Here is a 20,637-nt window from a genome sequence, read left to right as displayed (position 1 = left end):
AGAGAATTTTAAAGATTTCAAAAGGGTTCGACTCAAGAATGTTTTAGTGGCATTTGATCAGATTATTATAGCATATGTATATGCTTTTTTCCAGGCTTTTTCCTCTGTTTTTGTGGTTTGTTGCAAACTAAATTATGTATGTTTAGATGCATTTATCCTTTTCGAAAACCACTTCTGGGCAAGAAAAATTCTCAACATTTTTGTGTTTAGAACAATTCTGTGGTTGCTGGGCAGATCAGTGGCAAAAATTATTTCTTGTAGAATGTAGCGGGCTTTGCTTGTGATTGGTTGCATTGACTTGAGAGGTCCCCTCACCCCCCATTAGCTTGCTACCTATTTCAGTTTTGATTATTTACAGTTCTACAGAAAACTTCAATTTAACTTGAGACAGGGTTCCAGATGGACAGACAAAAGTCTTAGAACTTTAGTTTTGACAATTTTAGTTTTCATGCTGCTCATAATTCATTTTATGAAGTGAAAAATAGCTTTGTAAGTAATATGCACATTTAATCCTACACCATATGTATATACTGTGGCTATTTAGGAACCTTCTGTTACATCACACCTAATGATTGGCTTGACCTGTAGGTCATGACCTTATTTGCCTTTCAGGACACCTGTGAAAGATTTCTGATGCTAAAAAAAAAAAAAATATGGGTGAAATTGTGATGTTTCCCTGGTCGTCAGTCACACTGGTTCTCATGTAATAGGAGCTTAGAAATATCTGTTGAACAATTTGTTGAAGTAAAGGTATTCAGATTATGGTTTGATTTACACAAAATTTTCTGGGCTGTAATAAAGGAGGAACTGTATAGCATGTCTGAATTTAGTTACTATCAACAAAGGTGTTGTTCTGACAAGGCATCAGGTTAAAAAAAGAAGTTTGGAAGCTTTTAAACTTCTAACCTTATTACCCTGTGTAAAAATAGTTTTTACTCCTCTGACTGTCTACTTTGTTGTGTTTGAGGCAAGTTTTTCTAGTACTACCATTTTCATTGGCTTTCTTGCAAGAATAAAAGACTCAAAGCAGTATTAAATGAACAAGGGGTAACTGCCGCACAGCGGGATCAGTGGTGTCCTAGGGGCCACAGGGTTTTTACAGCAGCTTAGCACTAATCACAGATTCCCTGGCCCTGTCTTGGTTTTGAGCTTGTTTATTGTTTTTGTTACCTTCAGATATGCATGAGGTAAGTTCTGCCTCTCTGGTTCACTTAGTTCCTATTTTTGACGTGTTTTGGTGTTTACCTGACATGGCAGTACTCATAACAAATTGGAGTGTTGGACACCAAGTGGACTGGAAATGACTTGGTCAGCTCAGTATTCCCTCTGAGAGGTAACTATTTTAATATAGCATTTTTCAGATTTTTTACATGTTCTCTCCCCTAAGGACCTTTTTCAAACCTTTTTTTTTTTTTTAATTGCCCCTCCGTGAAATTTTAATATACAGGTAACACTGTCTACTATGGGTTGTATTTATAGTGCTGTATATATAAGAAAAATAAATGCAAAGCTTAACATTTTTTCAATAGTGTAGGGTTAACAATGACTAAGCAAAAATTTTAATCTAAAAATTAATATAAAAGTTTTAAGATTACTTATTCATTCATGTAAATTGTATGAAATTACATACACCAATTAGCAGTTTATGAAATACGTAATGAAATAATCAAAAGTTTTAAAAATCATTCAAAACTTGTTTTTTCAACAAAATAATGAAAAAAATTTAATTGGTCAAAAATTTTTCCTGAATTTAACTTTTAACTTTCTGTGGTATGAGAAAATAACTTACAAGTAGTTTATGGTAATCAGATATTGTCAACACTTTTTATATTTAGCATTTGACAATTAATGATGTATTCAATAACTTCTTGAGTTAAATGATGAACTATTTTTAGGTAATTCTCAAAACCTAAGCCACTTACTAAAGCTCTCGGGAGCATACATACACAATATCTCTAAGACAGCCAGTGGCCCCAAAGATACCTTTCAAGGTGACTTTTGAGATATTTGTTTTGAGGCAGGGTCTCACTAAGCTGCCCCCAACTGCCCTTGGAATTCATGAGCTCAGGTGATTCTTGCCCCCCAGCCTTCTGAGCATCTGGAGACACAAGTGTGTACCACCACACCTGGCTTGTGGCTGGGCAGTCGCTGGAATTCCATCACAGCTGTTCATTGCTGTAGTTTACAGCATCGTTACCACGTTTGCCTTGTCTTCTGTGTCAGTGCTGCTCATGTGGTATCCAGGAGAGCAGCCACAGGGATGGAATGCTAAGAAGTGTGTGATTATTGCCACATTTGGCTCAGCTTTGGAGGCGCCAGTCATCATAATGTGTAAGATTTGTTCGTACCCACTTCTCCAAAAACTACTTTTAACTTTTGTTGAGAATATATACACTTTGGACTTATTTAAACTCAACTATGTGTACTGGGTGACAAAAGATATTTTATTTACCACATTGTACTCCCTTTCTTTTCCCTGCCATTAAACTAGACCTTGGCCTCCACTATTCTAGAGAACAGAATGCCATAGCCTTAACACAAAGAGATATAAAATAAGGTTCTTTTTAGCTTGTAATCTTTCAGTGGTTCATGTCCTGAAAGCTTAAAGGATTTTTAGGGTGGTTTTGACTACTTAGTTTTTATTTTATACATATAAGACAGTTTTATTTTTAGGTAGCAGCAATTTTACACTTGGGTCAAAATTTAGCAGCACCGCGGGCTGGGGATGTGGCTCAAGCAGTAGCGCGCTCGCCTGGCATGCGTGCGGCCTGGGTTCGATCCTTAGCACCACATACAAACAACGATGTTGTGTTCGCCGAGAACTGGAAAATAAATATTAAAAAATTCTCTCTCTCTCTCTCTCTCTCTCTCTCTCTCTCTCTCTCTCTCTCTCTTTAAAAAAAAAATTAGCAGCACCTGATTTTGACATATTTGTTATATTTTGGCAGCATGTTAGTTAAAAACCATTATCCCATGAATTCCTATAGAATGTTGTGTTTTGGTAAACTAAATGTCAACCTTCTAAGTAGCAAGTGTAGCTTTACTCCATAAGGACTAATGGGATAGATGGATGGATAGGTGAAAAATAAATAAAATAGTCATAAAAAAATAAATAAAACCTCCATAGGTTTGATCAATCAGTAGCCTGCTGAACATATGGCCATTCAGAGTAAAGGTTTAAGCCAATGCTGTTGCTCAGTGTGTGGGGAGGTTGTTGTTCTAAAGCCTCTTCTCAGGACTGAGCTTGGGAATGTGTCATGGTACACACACACAAACACACATACACATACATACACACACACGGGCATCCCTCAATGTCTGAGAGGGATTAGTTCCAGGATCTACCCCCACTCTTATATAAAATGGCATTTGTAGTATTTGAATACAGGTTGCTTACAATGTCTAATACAGTGCTGTGAAACTAGTTGATATATTGTATTATTTGGGGAAAAATGACAGCAAAAATTTTGTACGTGTTTAATACAGATAAAACATTTAAGATATATATTTTCTGTCTGTAGTTGGTTGAATCTGTGAATGTAGAACCTGTGGATGGAGAGGGTCAACTGTATATATTTTTGAAGACCATAAGTCCACAGCATTACCTCCAACATAAACCTAACACTGCCAGTTTTTCCCTGATCCACATTTGTACCTCTGTTCTCCCATAGTGGGAGACTTGGCTTCCATTATCTTATAATCCATGCCCCTGGGTAACTTTGTCATTACTGTCTTCTCCCTTACACATCTGCCCTACTTTTCTTTGTGAGATGCTGGCTGCCCCTGCAGGGCTGTTCTTGGACACTTTTGGATGCCCTCTACTCTCCCTTGGACTCTGACAACCCATGCTGGCTTTCTATTCCTGATCTGAGACGCATACACTCCTATTCTCCCACTCCCAGTTGGAGATTTCTGCCTTCTTCATCACCTGTGGGGCTGAATTGTTCTGGAAGAGGAGGGTGAAAGTCTTTTTTAATTTCAATTCTTACAAAGTCTTTGGTAGTGAGGGTCTTATTAAAATAAAGGGAGAAAATAGTTGTATGTAGTGGGACTTTCTTAGAAGGGGTGGTAATGTAGAAAATGTGTTTCTTATATAGTTTTTCTGCCTCAGACCTAGAAACAGTCATATTTTAAAATGGCCCTTATTTCTCTTAGAAATCAAATTTAGATCATGATCTGAAGGTTAAGATTGCACATTGCACTGATCTAGAGGTTGTTCTGTGTGCATACATTTTAGTATGCAGAGCTGCACAAAGGCTCCCCCCTCCCAAGGAAAAGCACTGTATTCACATTGTCATTTTCCATTTATATTCAGGATTTAAGAATTTTACATAATATATTTGACTTCTAGCTCTTTTTCTTTACATTGAAAATCTTGGTTCCTAACACATTTATATGATTACTTATTTCCTTGCACTATTATTATAGTTTTAAAATAAAAATACTGATACTGTTACTAACATAAAGATTACTGAAAATAGTGTAAAATTTATTTTCAGTTCTTTTTGAATTTAGGATATTACCTACAAAATAAGGTACATTTAGAGCATTCTGGCTTCTTACCCTTTCCTCCCTGCCTCTACAGGTTATGATTTTTATTAATTTTTAGTCTATCGTTTTGTAGTGTTTCCTTTTGTTTTTTCAATATAAGTGCAGTTGTGTGATCACATTCTTCACTTATGGACAGAGGGGCTGGACGTGGCACTGTTCTGAAGTTTGCTTCTATCTGCTTGTCAGGCTGTGGTGGGGAGCATCCTACAGACAGCAGCAAGTGGAGGTCCACCTCGTTCCCTTGTCTTCTGCTCTATTGCTGTCTTCTCATGGTTTATTCAACTAATTGCCTGTTGATGAATATTGGGTGTTTCCCTCTTTTGCTGCTACAAATGCAGCTATCATGAGTAGCTTTGTGCTTATGCTCTTTGGAATTTTTGACAGTGTATCTTTGGGACAGATTCCTAGAAGTATGGGATCATTAGGGCAGATTCCTAGAAATATGGGATCCTTAGGACAGATTCCTGGAAGTTTGGGATCACTAGGACAAAGGAAGAATTCATATTTTTGCCTGGTAGTGCCAAACACCTCTCCTTCAAACAGCTTGTTTGAATGTTTTGCAAACTCAGCAGCAGCAGATAAGAAGACCTGTTTCTCTGCTTTGTTGTTAGAGTCACTAAATTTTTTATTTTCCCCCAATTATCAGGTAGGAAATAGTATCTCACAAGTTTTCATTAAATCTCCTTTCTTAGAAGCAAGTGTAAAGGTATTTCATGTTTATCAGAAATTTTTATTTCCTTTTCTTGGAATCTCTTGTCTTGCTTATATTTTCCCTTTGGGTTCATTGGTCTTTTTTATTTTTAGAGACCTTGTATATTATATGAACGTAACCCCTTATGACATATATCCAGCTAATTTTTTGGTCAGTTTGTAAACTTATTTTTTTTACTTCATTTTTTGCCATGCAGATTTTATTAAATTATATTGTCAAATTTATTAATCTTTTTTCTTATTGATGTTGAATTTTGAGTCATTTTTAGGAAAGTTTTTCCTGCTCTGAGATTAGTGGGGTTTTTTTCCTTAAATGTTTCATTTTCTTACCTCTTATCTATTTGTAATTTGTCCTGATTACAGTATGAACAGTAGGTCCAATTTTATCTTTTCCCATATGCTTTGTAGATTTTTTTAATACATATTGCTTTTGAATTAGAGTCTGAGTTTTTGCTAATGGTACTGATTAACTTCCTAAACTCACCTTATTTTATATTAAAAGTTCTTCTTGAAGCCATGAAGGAATGGAGGAAATCTAAAATCCCTTGATCTTTGATATATTTAAAAGGTAAAGCCCTTCTCAAATTGAACAGGTCCTTAAGGAAATGTGACCGTTTGAAACTCAGTGAGATTTGGAATAAAAATATGATTCATATCAGAGTGAAATTCACAGATCCTCAGAGTTATAAAAGTACACCTTCATGGTCTCCTTAATCATGCTTTTGGTCCATTTATATTCATTTTTTCCCAGCATTACATTTATCTGTAAGTAAAATGAGACCTCAATTTTGAAAATTAAATGGTTGTTAACTTGTGATTTCTGGGTCTTAAATTATCATATATGCAGTGTATATACCATGTATAAGATTTTGGAGAGGTTCTGAAAGGGTGCATGCTATACTTAGGAGGTGTAAAAAAACATTTAGCTGATACTCTATTACTTGGAATATTTATAAAACTTTAAAAATACATTGCGTATCAAAGTGGCAGCTTATCTTCAGAGCCCCTGTCTGGTTCTTAAGATCTGACTTAAACCAGGGCTGGACAAAGTGTCAGGGTCCATCTCCTTTTCAGAGCACTTTGCTAAGTGACCACATTTCTCATCCAAAGGCTTTGTTGAGAATGATTTTTTTTTTCCTTCTCATTTTCTTTTGGTCTTCTTTGTCTCTGTCATTTATTCCCATAGAATCATGAAGTCATTCCCCTGGATCTCAACACCTTTTTCACAGCCTCTGTTTTGTTTGTTCCCTTCTTGCTTAATTAACGAAGGTCTGGTTTGGTTTAGTGATTCCTGCTACTTATAAGCTAATAGCTCATTTCTAGTTCAGACTTTTATCTAGGAAATTAGAAGGTTGTTAAAAATAATTTTTTGATATTTTATGGTATTTCTTTTTAATGAGCTAGATTCTAGAAGCCTTTAATAACTAATATTAAAATGTATGTATGTGGATTTTTAGGGTGGTGAGTCTGCAGAAAATTAAACATTCATTAGGTGTCTGTCTTCTCCAGAGTTGCTTTTATATACAGCATGTTTCTTCTCTTCTCCCCATATATTCTTTTTTGGAGAGACTCCTCTCTCTCTCTCTCTCTCTCTCTCTCTCTCTCTCTCTCTCTCTCTCTCTCTCTCTCTCTCTAGTTTAAATCGGTCTATGTTACATCATTCCAGGAATCTAACAGGTTGACTTGCACAGTATTTCCCATACCACTTTACATATGATAGGCAAGCTGGGCATGGTGGCGCACACATTTAATCCCAGCAGCTAGGGAGACTGAAGCAGGAGGATCAGCCTCAGCAATTTAGGAAGGCCCTAAGTAATTTAGTGAGACCCAAATTAAAATAAATAAATAAAAAGGACTGAGGATGTAGCTCAGTGGTAAAGCACCTAAGTTCAATCCCCAATACCAAGAAGAAAAAAAAAAGACTTCATGGAGGTCCCAGTTCTGATTTTGATGAATTATTTTTGCACTGATGTTGAATATCTGTGGCCTGACTTGATCTGTTTGAGAAGGAATACTGTTGTTCATTAGGTGCTCAGGTGACTTGAGCAGCCTCTCACCCCTCTCAGAAATATTTCTGAGCACCTGCCGGCCCATGTGGGCTGTGGGTAAGGAGTGGATCTTTCTGCCCAGGGGGATTTAGGCCAGTTGTGGGGTTGGCAGCTTGACTTTGGATCCCCTAGTTGACTTCCTGTGACTTGATTGGATTTTCTTACACTCCTCCCTCCCTAGGATCCTAATTTTTCCCCTTCTGTGTCACTGTACTTTGGCGTTCACTTTCCAGAAGAAAAGGGTTTCTAGTCACACTTCTTTATCCTTAAAGGCTCCTGGTTGGTCTGAATTGCATTCTCTAAACAAAAATTCTTCTTGGGATTATGTCCCAAGGTTGTTTTGAGTCATTTTCTCCCCTCATGGGATTTTTTTGAAAGTAGTAGTTGGTACTTTGTGGGAGAAAGCTTTTTATCTACATTGTACAAGATGAGATCAGTATAGTCTGTGGTTTATCACTCCTACCACAGCTAGAAGTCTATTGCTTAACATTTTGATAAATAATGAGTGGCACAGTAATTCATTTTGGTTTTGTCTTTTTGTGTAGCACTACTTGTGGAAAAGGGAAGTAATCCAAGGAAGAGCAAAAAGTAGCTTATGTTTATAGAAACTTAATACTTGAGTTGTGAATAATTGAAAACAACTCTAAGATAAAATACTTAAAGAGTAATTTGGCAAACTATGATATATAAATATAATGAAAAGTCTTTAAATATGTAAATATAAGTTGAAAAAGCAGATCCCAAGGTGTCATAGATACTAGTTGTAATGATAGGAAAGAATACACTGTCAAACCTAGAACATACGCTAGGTCAGCTGTTGCTGCAAATCCTCTTTCGTTTTAACCATGTGATGCAGGACGTAATTTCTTCGTGCAGTTTCTTCAGCTGTAAAATGGAAATGAATATCTGTCTGTGTGGACCATTGAGTTGTTGGGAGAGGCAGAGACAAGAATTTTGGAACTGGTAAATCACTCCTCAGAGGAAACTTAGTAATGTTGAGTTTGACCTTAGAAAAGCAGCATTGGGCAGAAGAATTGTGAACTGAATTCAAGAAGACTTGGATTCTTAACTGTCCTGTAATCTGGCTGTGTATTTTTCTTTAACCTGGTTTGTCTCTGTTTTCTCCTTTGTCAAAAAAGGGAATGGACAGTATTGCCTACAAGGTCCTTTCTACTTGTGCTGCAGAAGTTTAAATTCAGAAGCAGATTTTGTCACAGGTTCTAACATGTCCACTCTTTTTCTTTGCTTTTTTGTTTATTTACTTTTGGTACTGGGGATTGAACTCAGGGATGCTTTACCACAGAGCTACATCCCCAGTCGTCGTCGTCGTTGTTGTTGTTGTTGTTATTATTATTATTATTATTATTATTATTTTATTTTGAGACAGCATCTTGCTAAATTGCCCAAACTGGCCTCTCCAGCTTGTGATCCTTCTGCCTCAGCCTCCCAAGTCCCTGGGATTATAGGCATGTACTCCCACACGCAGCTTTCTGCCCTTCTAGATAGTGTCACCTTGGTGTTTATTTGTATGCAAAAATAATTCTAGCCTTGTTTTAGAAATCCAGAATTTATTCACTAAGGCCACTGTTTTATGGGAGTCTTTAAAAATGTATTTCTGGGCCTACAGGTGGCATACGCCTGCCTGTAATCCCAGAGACTCTGGAGGCTAAGACAGGAGGATCACGAGATCAAAGTCAGCCTCAGCAAAAGTGAGACACTTAGCAACTCAGTGAGACACTGTCCCTAAATAAAATACGAAATAGGGCTGGGGATGTGGCTCAGTGGTTGAGTGCCTCTGAGTTCAATCCCCCCCACCACCACCACCAATGTAGTTGTACAAGACTACTAGAAGACTGTAGTATTGTTAGTATTATGTTATATTAGTAATATTGTAGCACATACCTGGGGATGTCCTAAGTTTAGAGGTAAGGACCTATCAGTCTTTTTTTACCCCCTCTCTTAAGTTGTGTTTATTTATTTAATTTTAGGCCAGAAGAAGTTTGCAAACATCAAATGGACAGCTTGACCAAAAGCTTAAAAGCATTATGCTATAGGCCTTCTGTGCCTGGAGGCCACAGGAGGAGGGCTGGTTCAGTGGCCCTCCTTCACCTTTAGCCTGCTCTCCTGCCTATACTATTGCTTGCCTTGGGCAAGACTTCTAATCTCCGGGTGCTTCACTTTTCCCATCTGTAACTTGCCTGTTCCACAAAGGATTTGGCCAGGGCTGCCCTGGGACTGCTTCACTGCTTTTACTGGTGATGGAAGATGAATAGAAACAGGCTACCGTGTTTTTATAATTGCATTACTGTTCAATTCTTTTTCTCTTACATGCCTTACTTGTCAACTGAATCTAATTCTAAACTAAAATACATCTATTATAATTGCATGTTTGAAGTAATGTTTGCTACAAGTTAGTCAAAGGTTTCCATTGAATTTACTAATTGTGAAATTATGGACACAATCTCATGATCAACATTTCCATTCTTTCCTAATTAGCCCTACTACATTCTTTTTTTATTAATATTTTTTGTAGTTGTAGATGGATACAGTGCCTTTATTTTATTTATTTATGTTTATGTGGTGCTGAGTATCAAACCCAGGGCCTCACACGTGCCAGGCAAGTGCTCTACCACTGAGCTACAACCCCAGGCCCCCTACTACATTTTTATTACCATTATTATTTCACTTTAATTATGGAAGAATTAGTACATTGTTAAATTTGATTTGAGAAACAGTACCCTTAAAATTTTTTGTCAGGTCATAGACCTATTTGTTGGCTTGGGAAGGCAGGACAGTTTGTACCTTTTATATTTGAAGTTGTTATTCTAAATATCTTGTGCATACTTAAGAAACAGAAAATGAGAGGCAGAAAATGAGTGTCAGGCAAATGTACGAGTTTTCAAAAACTGACAGTTTGAGAGGAATTTTTAACCTAGAGTTAAGTCCTTTGGTTTTACACAAGTTAATTTGATTCTGATTTAAAATTGCAAGTAGAAGATCAGGCATGGTGACACATGCCTGAAATTGCAGCTTTTTGGGAGGCTAAGCCAGGAGAATCGCAGGTTCAGGACCAGCCCGAGCACTTACTGATGAAACCCGTCTCAAAACAGAAAAGGCTGCGAATGGAGCTCAGTGATAAAACAACCCTAGGTTCAATCCCCAATGCCGTGAACAAATAATGAATGAATGAATAGTAGATAAATAATAGTTTTCCTTTAAGCTTTTTGCATCATTCCTGACCTCCTTCAGGTTTTTTAAATATATATATATATATATATTTTTTTTTTAGTTGTAGTTGGACATAATATCTCTACTTCGTTTATTTATTTTTATGTGGGTGCTGAGGATCGAACCCAGGGCCCGCACGTTCGAGGCGAGCGCTCTACTACTGAGCCACAGCCCCAGTCCCCCTCCTTCAGGTTTTTAAATATGACTGTTTATGTGTATGTGACACACACTAGTATAAAATTGGACTTTAAAATTAGATCTATGTTTCCCTAGCATTTTCTTTTTAATCATTTAGTGTTTGCCCTACTAGTTAACTAAAGAAATTTTAGAAAGTGATAGCATTGGGCTGGAGATGTGGCTCACTGGTAGAGTTCCTTTCTAATATGCACAACAAGCAAAATGAGCAAACAAAAATGATGAATTTCTGGCCTGGGGTTATAGCTCAGTGGTAGAGTGCTTGCTTAGCATGTGTAAGGCACTGGGTTCGATTCTCAGCACCACTTATAAATAAAGGACTGTTGACAACTAAAAAAAATTTTTTTAAAAAAAATGATAAATTTCTCTACACTAAAACTGGGAAATTTTGGAATTCTAATTCTAAATTCTTACTTAGTTTTAAGGAGATTGTAGTGACTTATGAAAGGTTGTTCTTTGTTGAAGACAAAGGTGCTTTGCTAATTGCTTTTAAAGAATAAGGTCCCCTAGCCTCATTTGTAATGGGTTTCACCAGGCGCCCTCTTGGTAGAATGCTGCTGTAACAAGGGTTTCCTCTGAGTTCCCTGCTATGGGGTTAAGTAGGCGCTGGTTCTTCTCTCTCATCCAGTTGCCTTCACTTTAAGAGTTAACGATGTCTGCAGGTGTGTTGGGATTAGCACTGGAAAGTTGTGTAAGGGGTTTTCTTTCTTTTGATCTTCAGAAGGGGATGAAAGATGGCCATTAAACTCAAAGGATTAGATCCCCTTTCTTCACAGACTTTAGGTACCATAAATATTTCACTTCAAATGCAAAGTGAGAATTGTATACATCTGGGGGAACATGGGTGTTTTATATTACCAGTTGGAAATTATTTAGTCTCCACTTACAAATTAAATGGTCTTTACAGAGACATTTCTTCTGAGTGTACTGGGATCTGAAAAAATGTTTTGTGTTTATATCTCAGTGGTGATCTTATGGCTCCTCATATTCCTAAGCCTTTTTCTTTCTTTTTTTTAAGTTAATGTCTTGCCTACCTTGTACCCTTTCCCTCCTTGTGTTCTCCCCTTCTTTCTGTAATTCCACTGGTTCTCAAAAATCTGCTGGTTCTAAAATTTTGAGAACAACTACCCATAAGAATTATGGCATGCTCCCATGTAGGAATATGTGCAGTTTTTAAGTCCTATACATTATTTAGAAAAGGAAGGTGAGGCTGACATACTGGCAGCAGAGTTAGACAGTTTACATTCTCTGAAAACTGGTGAGAAAGTAGGAGAAAGCCCTGCATAGGAAGGCATAGCTTCAGCTTTCAGCTCTCTTCTACTCCTTGCCCTGTCACCCACTTTGTTGGTTTCACTCCAGACAGAATGGAATACGTGGGGTTTTTTTTGTTTGTTTGTTTGTTTTTTGTCTTTGTGGGGAGGGAGGTAGGTGCCAGCTCTAGACAGTTCAGCCTATTAAATGATTATTCCTTTCTTCATCATATTACATTAATCAGTCATTTAGATCAGACTTAAACTACATTCATTAAAATACATTCAGGTGGCCCCAGTGACTTACTGTATCTATATAATTCTGTATTTTCTACTTCATTCCTGAATTGGGGATTTGACATCTGGGGAAAGCTCACAAAGACTGTTTCTGTTATTAGCTGTGACAAATGATTTATGGACATTCCTTTTCCAGTATTTCTTGTCCTCTTTTTTATTTTGTTCTTTTTCTTTCAGAAAATTTGGGTGGTAAAGTACCAGATTGCAGGCAGTCAGTCATATGAGAATTTGAACCTCAAAACATGTCCTGGTGATCCAAAGACAGGGAAGAGTTAAGTTATATGAATAGATGATTTTTAGAGATGGGCCAAGTGAAGTGCCAGATCAGTGGGTTGTCATAGCCAGTAGGACTTGAATTAAGGAGTAGGGACCTAGTGCCGGGTAACTTCCTCCATGCTTCCAGATGAGAAGTGCGCCACATTACCACCTTAAGCTTCTACTTCTGACGCTCATAAAATTAAAGGAATGGCTCAATGTGTAAAGCTTATCCCAACTTTAGGCCTGTACTATTACTCTAAAAAAAAAAAAAAAAAGAGGCAAAAAGAAACTGTGAAAGGTGCTTGGCAACGAGCAGGAGAGGTGCTCACAGACTCTTTGATGGTCAATTAGCCAGAAAATGTGCTAAAGACTGGGTGCTGTGCTGGATTATGGGTCCAGGAATGACCCTGAGGTCCTGAGTGGCCCTGCCGTTAGAGCAGAGACGATTACAGACCTTGAAAAGATGCCACAAAGGCTTTAATTAAGGGGCTTACTCACACCCCACTAAGTTTGGGAAATTAAACTCTTATTTGTGCTTAACTGATTTGGGGGGGGGTCAGGGCTTCCACATGTATTTCAACAGGAGCACAATTTCCCCCAGATCTATTTTGTGCTGGAAGCCATTTTTCCATGGTGGCTATCAGCAAGCTGAGAGTTTAATCAGCACAGGGACCTTGGTGCAGGGGTAGGCTGGAGAGGCCTTTTGCCTGGGTGGGGTGCTTAGGACATAGGTGGGACTCTGTACTGTTTGTTTATACATTTTGATATACCAGGAAGTCATGATCTCTATTTGGACTTAAATACACAAATAAATGAAAACTAATTAATGTATTCTTCAGAATTTGAATTTTAGAGTTCCTCTTCACCAGACAATATGATTCTCTTTAAATTGGCAACTATGTGTCTCTAGACACAGGATGTGCTCTTTCCAAAAATGTTTTTGTTTGTCAGTGAGATAAAAGTAGCCTTTGGAAGTTGGCTGCCATCCAGGTCTGAGTTTTCCTAAGCCTGGACCCATATTTAGTTCCATTCTGATATAACTGCTTTTATTTCTGGACAGACTGCTGTTTAAGATGCATCAGTCCTATCTAGCACATGATGACCACGTTGATCCACCTAAGTTACTGAGCTAAACTGCCCTCCTTCTGTTAGCATGGGGACTTTCTCACCTTTGAACTTTCAAGACTGATTAATGTTTAGTGGGGTGTTTCCCCTTTGTTAGTGAAGCAATTCTGCCTGTAAATTAGAAAACCAAAATTAAAAACCATAAAGGTTTTGAAAACGCTAAGAAATGCTTATGTTTTAGTAATTTAAAATTTTTTTTCAGCATTTCTAATTCACCTATAACATCAGTCAAGTAGCACATCTTTTAGGATCTGTCTGTTGCCCTTGATAACTTGAATCCTTTTGTATGCTGCTCAGTTTGTATAGATCTAGGACAACCCCAGCCTTGCTCTAATTGAGGCAAAATGCAGAAATGCTAAGTATTTGTATCATAGTCTGACCTTGTAGAATTGAAAAAAGGACAAGAGAAGTTAAAGTTGTCCTCACAGCTTTAAGTGTGCAGTTTTCAGCAGAGTGAAGTTCATACAGAAATCCCAGTGTTGGGTTTAATGTTTACATTTTAAGTGGGTGGGGGAGACTGTTTATTGAGAGAAAGGACAGCAGCCCCTTTAATGCCTGCTCCACTGGGATTCAGTGAAGACCTTCTGGATGCCCTTATGACTCAGATGGGTTCATGTGCTATGGTGAAAACTTTTTTCTTTTCATTTTGGTACTGAGGATTGAACCCAGGGGCACTTAACCACTGAGTCACATCCCCCCAGGTGTTTTTATTTTTTATTTTGAGACAGGGTCTTGGTAAGTTGTTTAAGGCCTCACTAAGTTGTGAGTGGCTGGCTTTGAACTTGCAGTCTCCTGCATCAGCACCCCAGTTGCCGGGATTGCAGGTGTATGCCACCATGCCCAGCTCTAGGGTGAAAACTTCTGGCATTTGCCATTTAGAATACTGTCATACTTGGCGATATCTTAAGGCATCATGCAAATTTTATTTCTCTTTGCTTGTCTTTAGAAAAAGAGAAAATTGTATTTGGTGACACAAATATTTTGTTTGACCATATACCTGCCTACTTAATGAGCTTAAGCAAAGTTTGATCCAGCTGTCTCTAGAGAGAGAGAATGCAAGCTGGCAACTAAAGAACGTATCTGAATTTTGCTAGAAAGTGCTGATCCAAAGGTTATATGAAGTAAAAATTCTGAGTTCTTATCTCTCAGGCTTTGTTTTGCTAACATTTGCCAGAATGAGCACATCTGGCTTAGATTCGAAAATAGTTTGGTTTTATGCTTCAGTAAAAATGAATCCAATCAAATTGAAATTGAAGATAGACAAAAGGAAAGATTCTGGTACAGCAAGGTTATCAGGGAAGGTCTTCAATATTTCCTTTCTGAGGAGCCTTTTAACCTAGGCCAGTGTCTTTCTCAGAGGGTGTGTGTGTTCAGCTCTGTTGTATGAAGGGGTGCTGGCTGATGGGAGAAGGGAGCCCCAACAATCTCTGAGGTTTATGGTTTTATCAGCTTGGGTTTGCCAGTCATAATGCTGACCATTGACACTTTATACAAACTCCTTGATTTATCATTTGAAAATTTCATTTGCTTTCTGGTTGGGGAGATAATCATTAGATTTTCATTTTAATAGAATTAAAATATACCATCTTTATCAGACTAAGCAATGATTCATGTCTCACCAGGACTTTGTATTATCCTTCCAGTTTGGTTTCTGAATTATTTCATTTGATTCCCTTCTTCACCCCTTTTCCTAAGTGTGGATTAAGTACTTAAATGCAATTCACTGGAACTCTCGCTTTGACCATGAAACAGAATTGTTTATGTTGGCAGACATGAGAAACAGACCACCTTACATTTTGTCCAGACTCTTAGGGTTAAGGACGATTAAAAATATTTTTCAGGTCTTTCCCACAAATATAAAAAACATCTTTCGATACTGACTGAAAAATGTGTACAATTCTGTGCATCTGTGGTATTAACTTGACAGTAGCAGATTTTTCCCTCCCTTCCAACCCTATTTTATAGTTCCTAATTATGCTGACCTTGAAGCCATTTGGAGACTCAGCAGCTTGCTCTTCCATAAATAATGCACTCACTCTGAGTGGCAGGCCGGAGGCTTGTGGCCCGGCTCTGCTGGGTATTTTTAGTTCATGCCAGTAAACGTGGCTTGAATCAGCCAGGAGCTGTGGGCCTGACCCTTTTCAAGTGGGTGGCTAGAGAAATGAGTCAGCATTATCTTAAACTTCAGTAGAGTCCAGGGCATGAATACGCTCCTGTGGCACTGGTAATTTAGCCACTAGGGAATGGGCCTATACGTTTGGTTTGTAGCCAGTTAAATCTTGAGAACCGTTAATGATTGGCGAACTGTGTCAGTGCATTGGCTCCCAGATGAAGAGAGAACTTTCTGCCAGGCTTAAAGTAAAGCAGGGATCAGCTTGGACTTGTTGGGTCTGGCCTTTGCTCTGGTTTTGCAGAAGATGCTCCAGAACTGCTTAGGAAGCTCTTTTCAGACGGGAACATGGGTCGCCTTCTGGCAACGCAGCCTGTAATTAGCCAGTGCGGTTCCCTGTAGCTTGTGAGGACACTGCAGCTTGGGTTTCTCCATGTAATCGGGTAGAAAGGAGTGATGTCACTGGAGTGAAGTAATCCATTGTGGACGTGGTGTCGGCTGTTCCACAGCTCCTTCCTCCCACTCAGCATCCCATCTGCATTTCATTTTTCCCCTTTGTCCTTTGAAGGACAGTTCCAGGTACCCAGGCTCTCCTGACTGTGTCCTCAGCCTCCTTTATTTCATACTTCCTGCTCGGACCCCTGTGATGAACACACAGGGCCCTTATTTTCCTATTCATCCCTAACTTTTCTTCATAGGAGTTCCTTGATGTGATAGCTTCTTGTTAACACTAGAGGGTATGAGGACTGCTTTCTTAGCCTTGTGCTTTAAAGAATAGTTATTTTTAAAGTTGACTTGTGGGCTTTTAGTGTTAAATGTCTATTGACATTTTGCCAGAAGAAACATTGATTTTTCTCTCTTTTTCAGGCCCTGCTTTCTTCCCTGGACGATGTGCTGAGATCTTTGCCAGGGGTCAAAGCATTGGGAAGCTCGGAGTCCTTCATCCTGATGTTATCACCAAATTTGAGCTGACCATGCCCTGCTCCTCCCTGGAAATCAATATTGAGCCTTTTTTGTGAGGATGGATCTCTATTGTACGGTTCTGTCCCCTAGTGTCCCTTTCTCCTCCTCCGGTGTCCTCTCCTACTCCACAGGGAGCATCCATTTGTGCTTTAATGTTTAATAAAGTAAAAAGCTCCGCCTGCCTCCCTGGGTAGCTTGCATTGGGCTGGCGTGTGCAGTGTTGGAACGTGTCTGTGTGCTTTCTTGGATGAGCACCAGAGGAGTGCACTGGGGGTGCAGGTCCGTCTGGAAGCAGAAGTGCTACTCAGACAGCAGGTTTCTCCTTGTCACCCGTAGCTCCTGCATAACAGGATCCCACTTTTTTTTACCCCTTATGGGTGAAACAGGATAATTAGAACACACATCTCACAAATGTGAGATAGTAAGAGTTTCAGCATGTTTTTTCCATTGGGAACAACAAAATAACAATATTTTTAGAAAACTTCTAAGAGTCAACTACAGTCGAGCAATTATCATTTTTGAAGTCTTTTTAAAGTGAAAGAAAAACCTGAAACACAAATATTTAAAACACGAGAACATGAAGGTGTTTTTCTACTCTGTGATAATCTTGAGTACATGCACCATAGATCTGTTCTGCTTACAAGAGTTAAAATGGGCAAGTGTTGATCCAGTGCAATGTGAACATTAGAACAATGAAAAACTAATTTTTGCATTAAGCCTTATGTTATGTAATAAGTCAGTTATAAAATTATGGTTTTAAATACTTAATTGAGCTACTAGTTTCTGCTTATTTTATAGGGAAGTATAATTGCAGCCCTCTGAAGCTAAACCTCTGCCAGTTCTCCTTGTCTTACATCTTATTTTCCTTTCCTGCTTTAATCTAGAATCCAGCTCAAGTACTAAGTGCTATCTCTTGAAAACAGAATCTGGATCTAATGTTTGGTAGAATTTCCCAGTGACTATTGAGATGATAGAAGCTTGGGGGTGTAGCTCAGTGGTAGTTAGTGTTTGACTAGCATGTGTGAGGCCCTGGGTTCAATAACCAGCACTGTAAAAAAAAAAAAAAGAAGAAGAAGAAGAAGAGGAAAAGAGACATGATAATAAAACGTAAAAGTTTGGGTAGCAGTAAAAATAACTGAAAAGATAATGGAACAAGAATTATGTTTATGGAGCTTCTGCTCAGCCTACTAAGAAAAACCCTCACCATATTACAGGGAATATGCTTCGCCTCAGTAGGGAGCATTGTTTAACATAGTAAAATTTTGCATGTAAGACTTCCACCTTAACTTCCCAGTTCTGTTGTGAGTAGACCTTTATTTACATTGTGAAAATGAAGTGAGACACAAGTCAAAGGGCTTGTATCCAGCATACATAAAGAATTTTTACAACTTATTTATCAAGCAATCCTGTTTTCAAAAAATGAATAAAAGAATAGAAAAAAAAAATTTCCTAAAAGAAATATGAATCTTTGCAAAGACACACAACAGCATTAGTCATTGGAAAAATGCAAATGAAAACCACATTAATAAAATACTGCATACCATCAAAAATGTCTAGATTTTAAAAGACTGATCAGATGTTAGACAAGTGGAATTATCATGCACTGCTGTTGAGAGTATAAAATGATAAACCATGTAAGAAAATAGTTGGCAGTTTCTTAAAATGTAAAACACCTACTACCCAGCCATTACTTCTAGGTTTACCCATAAGGCCATCCACACAACAATTTTTGTGCAGATGTTTAATGTTATAGTAGTTTAAATTGCAGTATATTCATTCTGTGGAGTACATCTCAGCAATACACAGGAACTACTGGTGCTCAAAACAACACAAATGAATCTCAAAGCATTATGTTAAGTGAAAGAAGCCAGATGTAGAAAACTATGTACAGGTAATTCCATTTATATGAAATTCTAGAAAAGTCAAAAGCAAATTAGTTGGTAGGATCTCCAAGTGGAATTGACTGTAAAGAGTTTAGAGGACACTTTGGGTAATGAAGATTTATCCAGCCCCCTAGGTAATTTTTGAATGGCCAGAAACTACTTGTATTGATTATTCAGCATGAAAAGGGAAAGATCAACTCTATGCATTTTACAGATGTCTCTGCCCTCTAAAGCAGGAAACTGAGAAGGAAAACCAAATTGGCCACATTAGAAGAGGCAAACTTAGCTTATGAGTGGAGGCTCCACAGCCAGACCATCTTAAACTTGTCCTGGATAAAGCATTTGAATTGGAGCCAAGGTAGCTTGCCAAAAGCCTTTATTAGAGGAGACACATCTTAGTAGAAGCTGGGAGCTCGGGTATTATAAGGAAAATTAAATATAATTGATTTTTGTTCTAGTTTACAGATGACTCCACTTCTATGGCCTTACAGTCCTGCATCACTCTTCTGTTTATAGTCTTCCCACATCTGATCTGGTTTCGTGTGTGTGTGTGTGTGTGTGTGTGTGTGTGTGTGTGTGTGTGTGTGTTTTAACAGTCATAGGAAGTAGAATGAAATTCTCTTGGCTGGAAACAGTTGAGTCTTGGAGAGAGTAATGACTTGCTCAAAGGGCAAATAGCAGTAGATGTGATCGAGACACCTAATAACAACTTGGAGTCCGTGAGTCAGTAGTTTTGCATCATTTACCTTTTTAGCCAACTGTTGAGACTTCACAAGTTTCTTCTAAATATAACAAATCCTGAAAAACAAAAAGGTAAGACTTCTACTTTAAAAAGTTGTACAGCTGGGCACAGTGGCACATGCCTGTAATCCCAGCTGTTTGGGAGGCTGAGGCAGGAGGATCACAAGTTCAAGGGCAGCCTCAGCAACTTAGTGAGACCCTGTCTTTAAATAAAAAATAAAATGGTCTGAGAATGTGGCTCAGTGATCCCCAGGTCAATCCTAATGCCAAAAACAAAGTACAAAGTAAGGCCTTCCCAAACTAACCTATACTTTCCCCCCTAATTCCCTAAATTGACTTCACTGTTAACAATTTTGGCCTCCACTGTTTCTGACATCTTCCTGTGTTTAACAATCAGCCTCACAAACTCTCACATTCTTTTGGGTCATGCTCTACTTACTGGGTTGCCACAAGTTTTATTGTATCTCATGTTTCATTTAATATGGCTTATTTTTCCAGGTTACCTCATTTCAGTTGACGCAATATTCTCTTGTATGGACGTCCGTGAATCGGTTCAGCTATTTCTCTGTTGATGGTCATTCAGTTATTTCCAACCCTTTGCAATTATAAACAGTGTTCCAATGAAAAATAGCACTGGCTTAGGGCCCAAGAAAAACCAGTCTTTATGGATACAACTGTATAAACATTCACATTTGGCATGTGATAGGCACACTTAAAGATGCATGGGGTTAATTAGATATTTCTTAGATGTGACTATTACACTTGAACAACATAATATTCCCTTAGCTTACATTCCTACATGTAAATGTTGCCAGGTCAAAGGATGCATTTTGAATTTAAAACATATTGAATGATTATTTTTACATTTTAAACAGGAGGAGCCTAAGTAGAAACCAGCCAAACTGCTGTTCCTGCTCTCAGCAACTTGAGGCTCATTGGATTAGTAAGAAAGAACATTACTCAAAATTTTGCTTCTTAGCCTCTGTGCTTGGTATTTTGTGAAAACATCAATAACAACACTTGGATGTTGGCTTGGGCTCTTCTCTCCATTTTATCCAAAAGCAGACAGATGGTCTTAAGTAAAATATGTCCTCTTAGGGACTGAAGCATTTGACCCCATCAGGTATCTCCCAAGTTTTGGTTTCCTATGTTATTAGGACCTTAATGTATATTGTAATGGACTGAATGTGTCTTCCCCCAATCCATCTGTTGAAGCCCTAACCCCACAATGTGCTGGTATTTAGAGATGAGGCTTTTGAAGGTAATGAGGGCTAGAT

At 38.2% G+C, this 20,637-nt stretch overlaps 1 protein-coding gene across 1 annotated transcript in view; it reads left to right on the top strand.

The window, feature by feature from the left end:
* Farsb (phenylalanyl-tRNA synthetase subunit beta) overlaps window positions 1-17,504 on the top strand; it is a 78,222-nt gene extending 60,718 nt beyond the window's left edge. Inside the window, exon 17 of the mRNA XM_026390400.2 lies at window positions 16,641-17,504. Within this exon, the coding sequence (XP_026246185.2) occupies window positions 16,641-16,792 (152 nt within the window). The 3' untranslated portion in view covers window positions 16,793-17,504. The remainder of the gene's footprint in view (window positions 1-16,640) is intronic.
* Window positions 17,505-20,637: the final 3,133 nt, after the last annotated feature.

Source organism: Urocitellus parryii, chromosome 1, assembly GCF_045843805.1.
Source record: "Urocitellus parryii isolate mUroPar1 chromosome 1, mUroPar1.hap1, whole genome shotgun sequence".
NCBI classification, from domain to species: Eukaryota; Metazoa; Chordata; class Mammalia; order Rodentia; family Sciuridae; genus Urocitellus; species Urocitellus parryii.
This window is presented reverse-complemented; position numbering and strand designations above follow the sequence as displayed.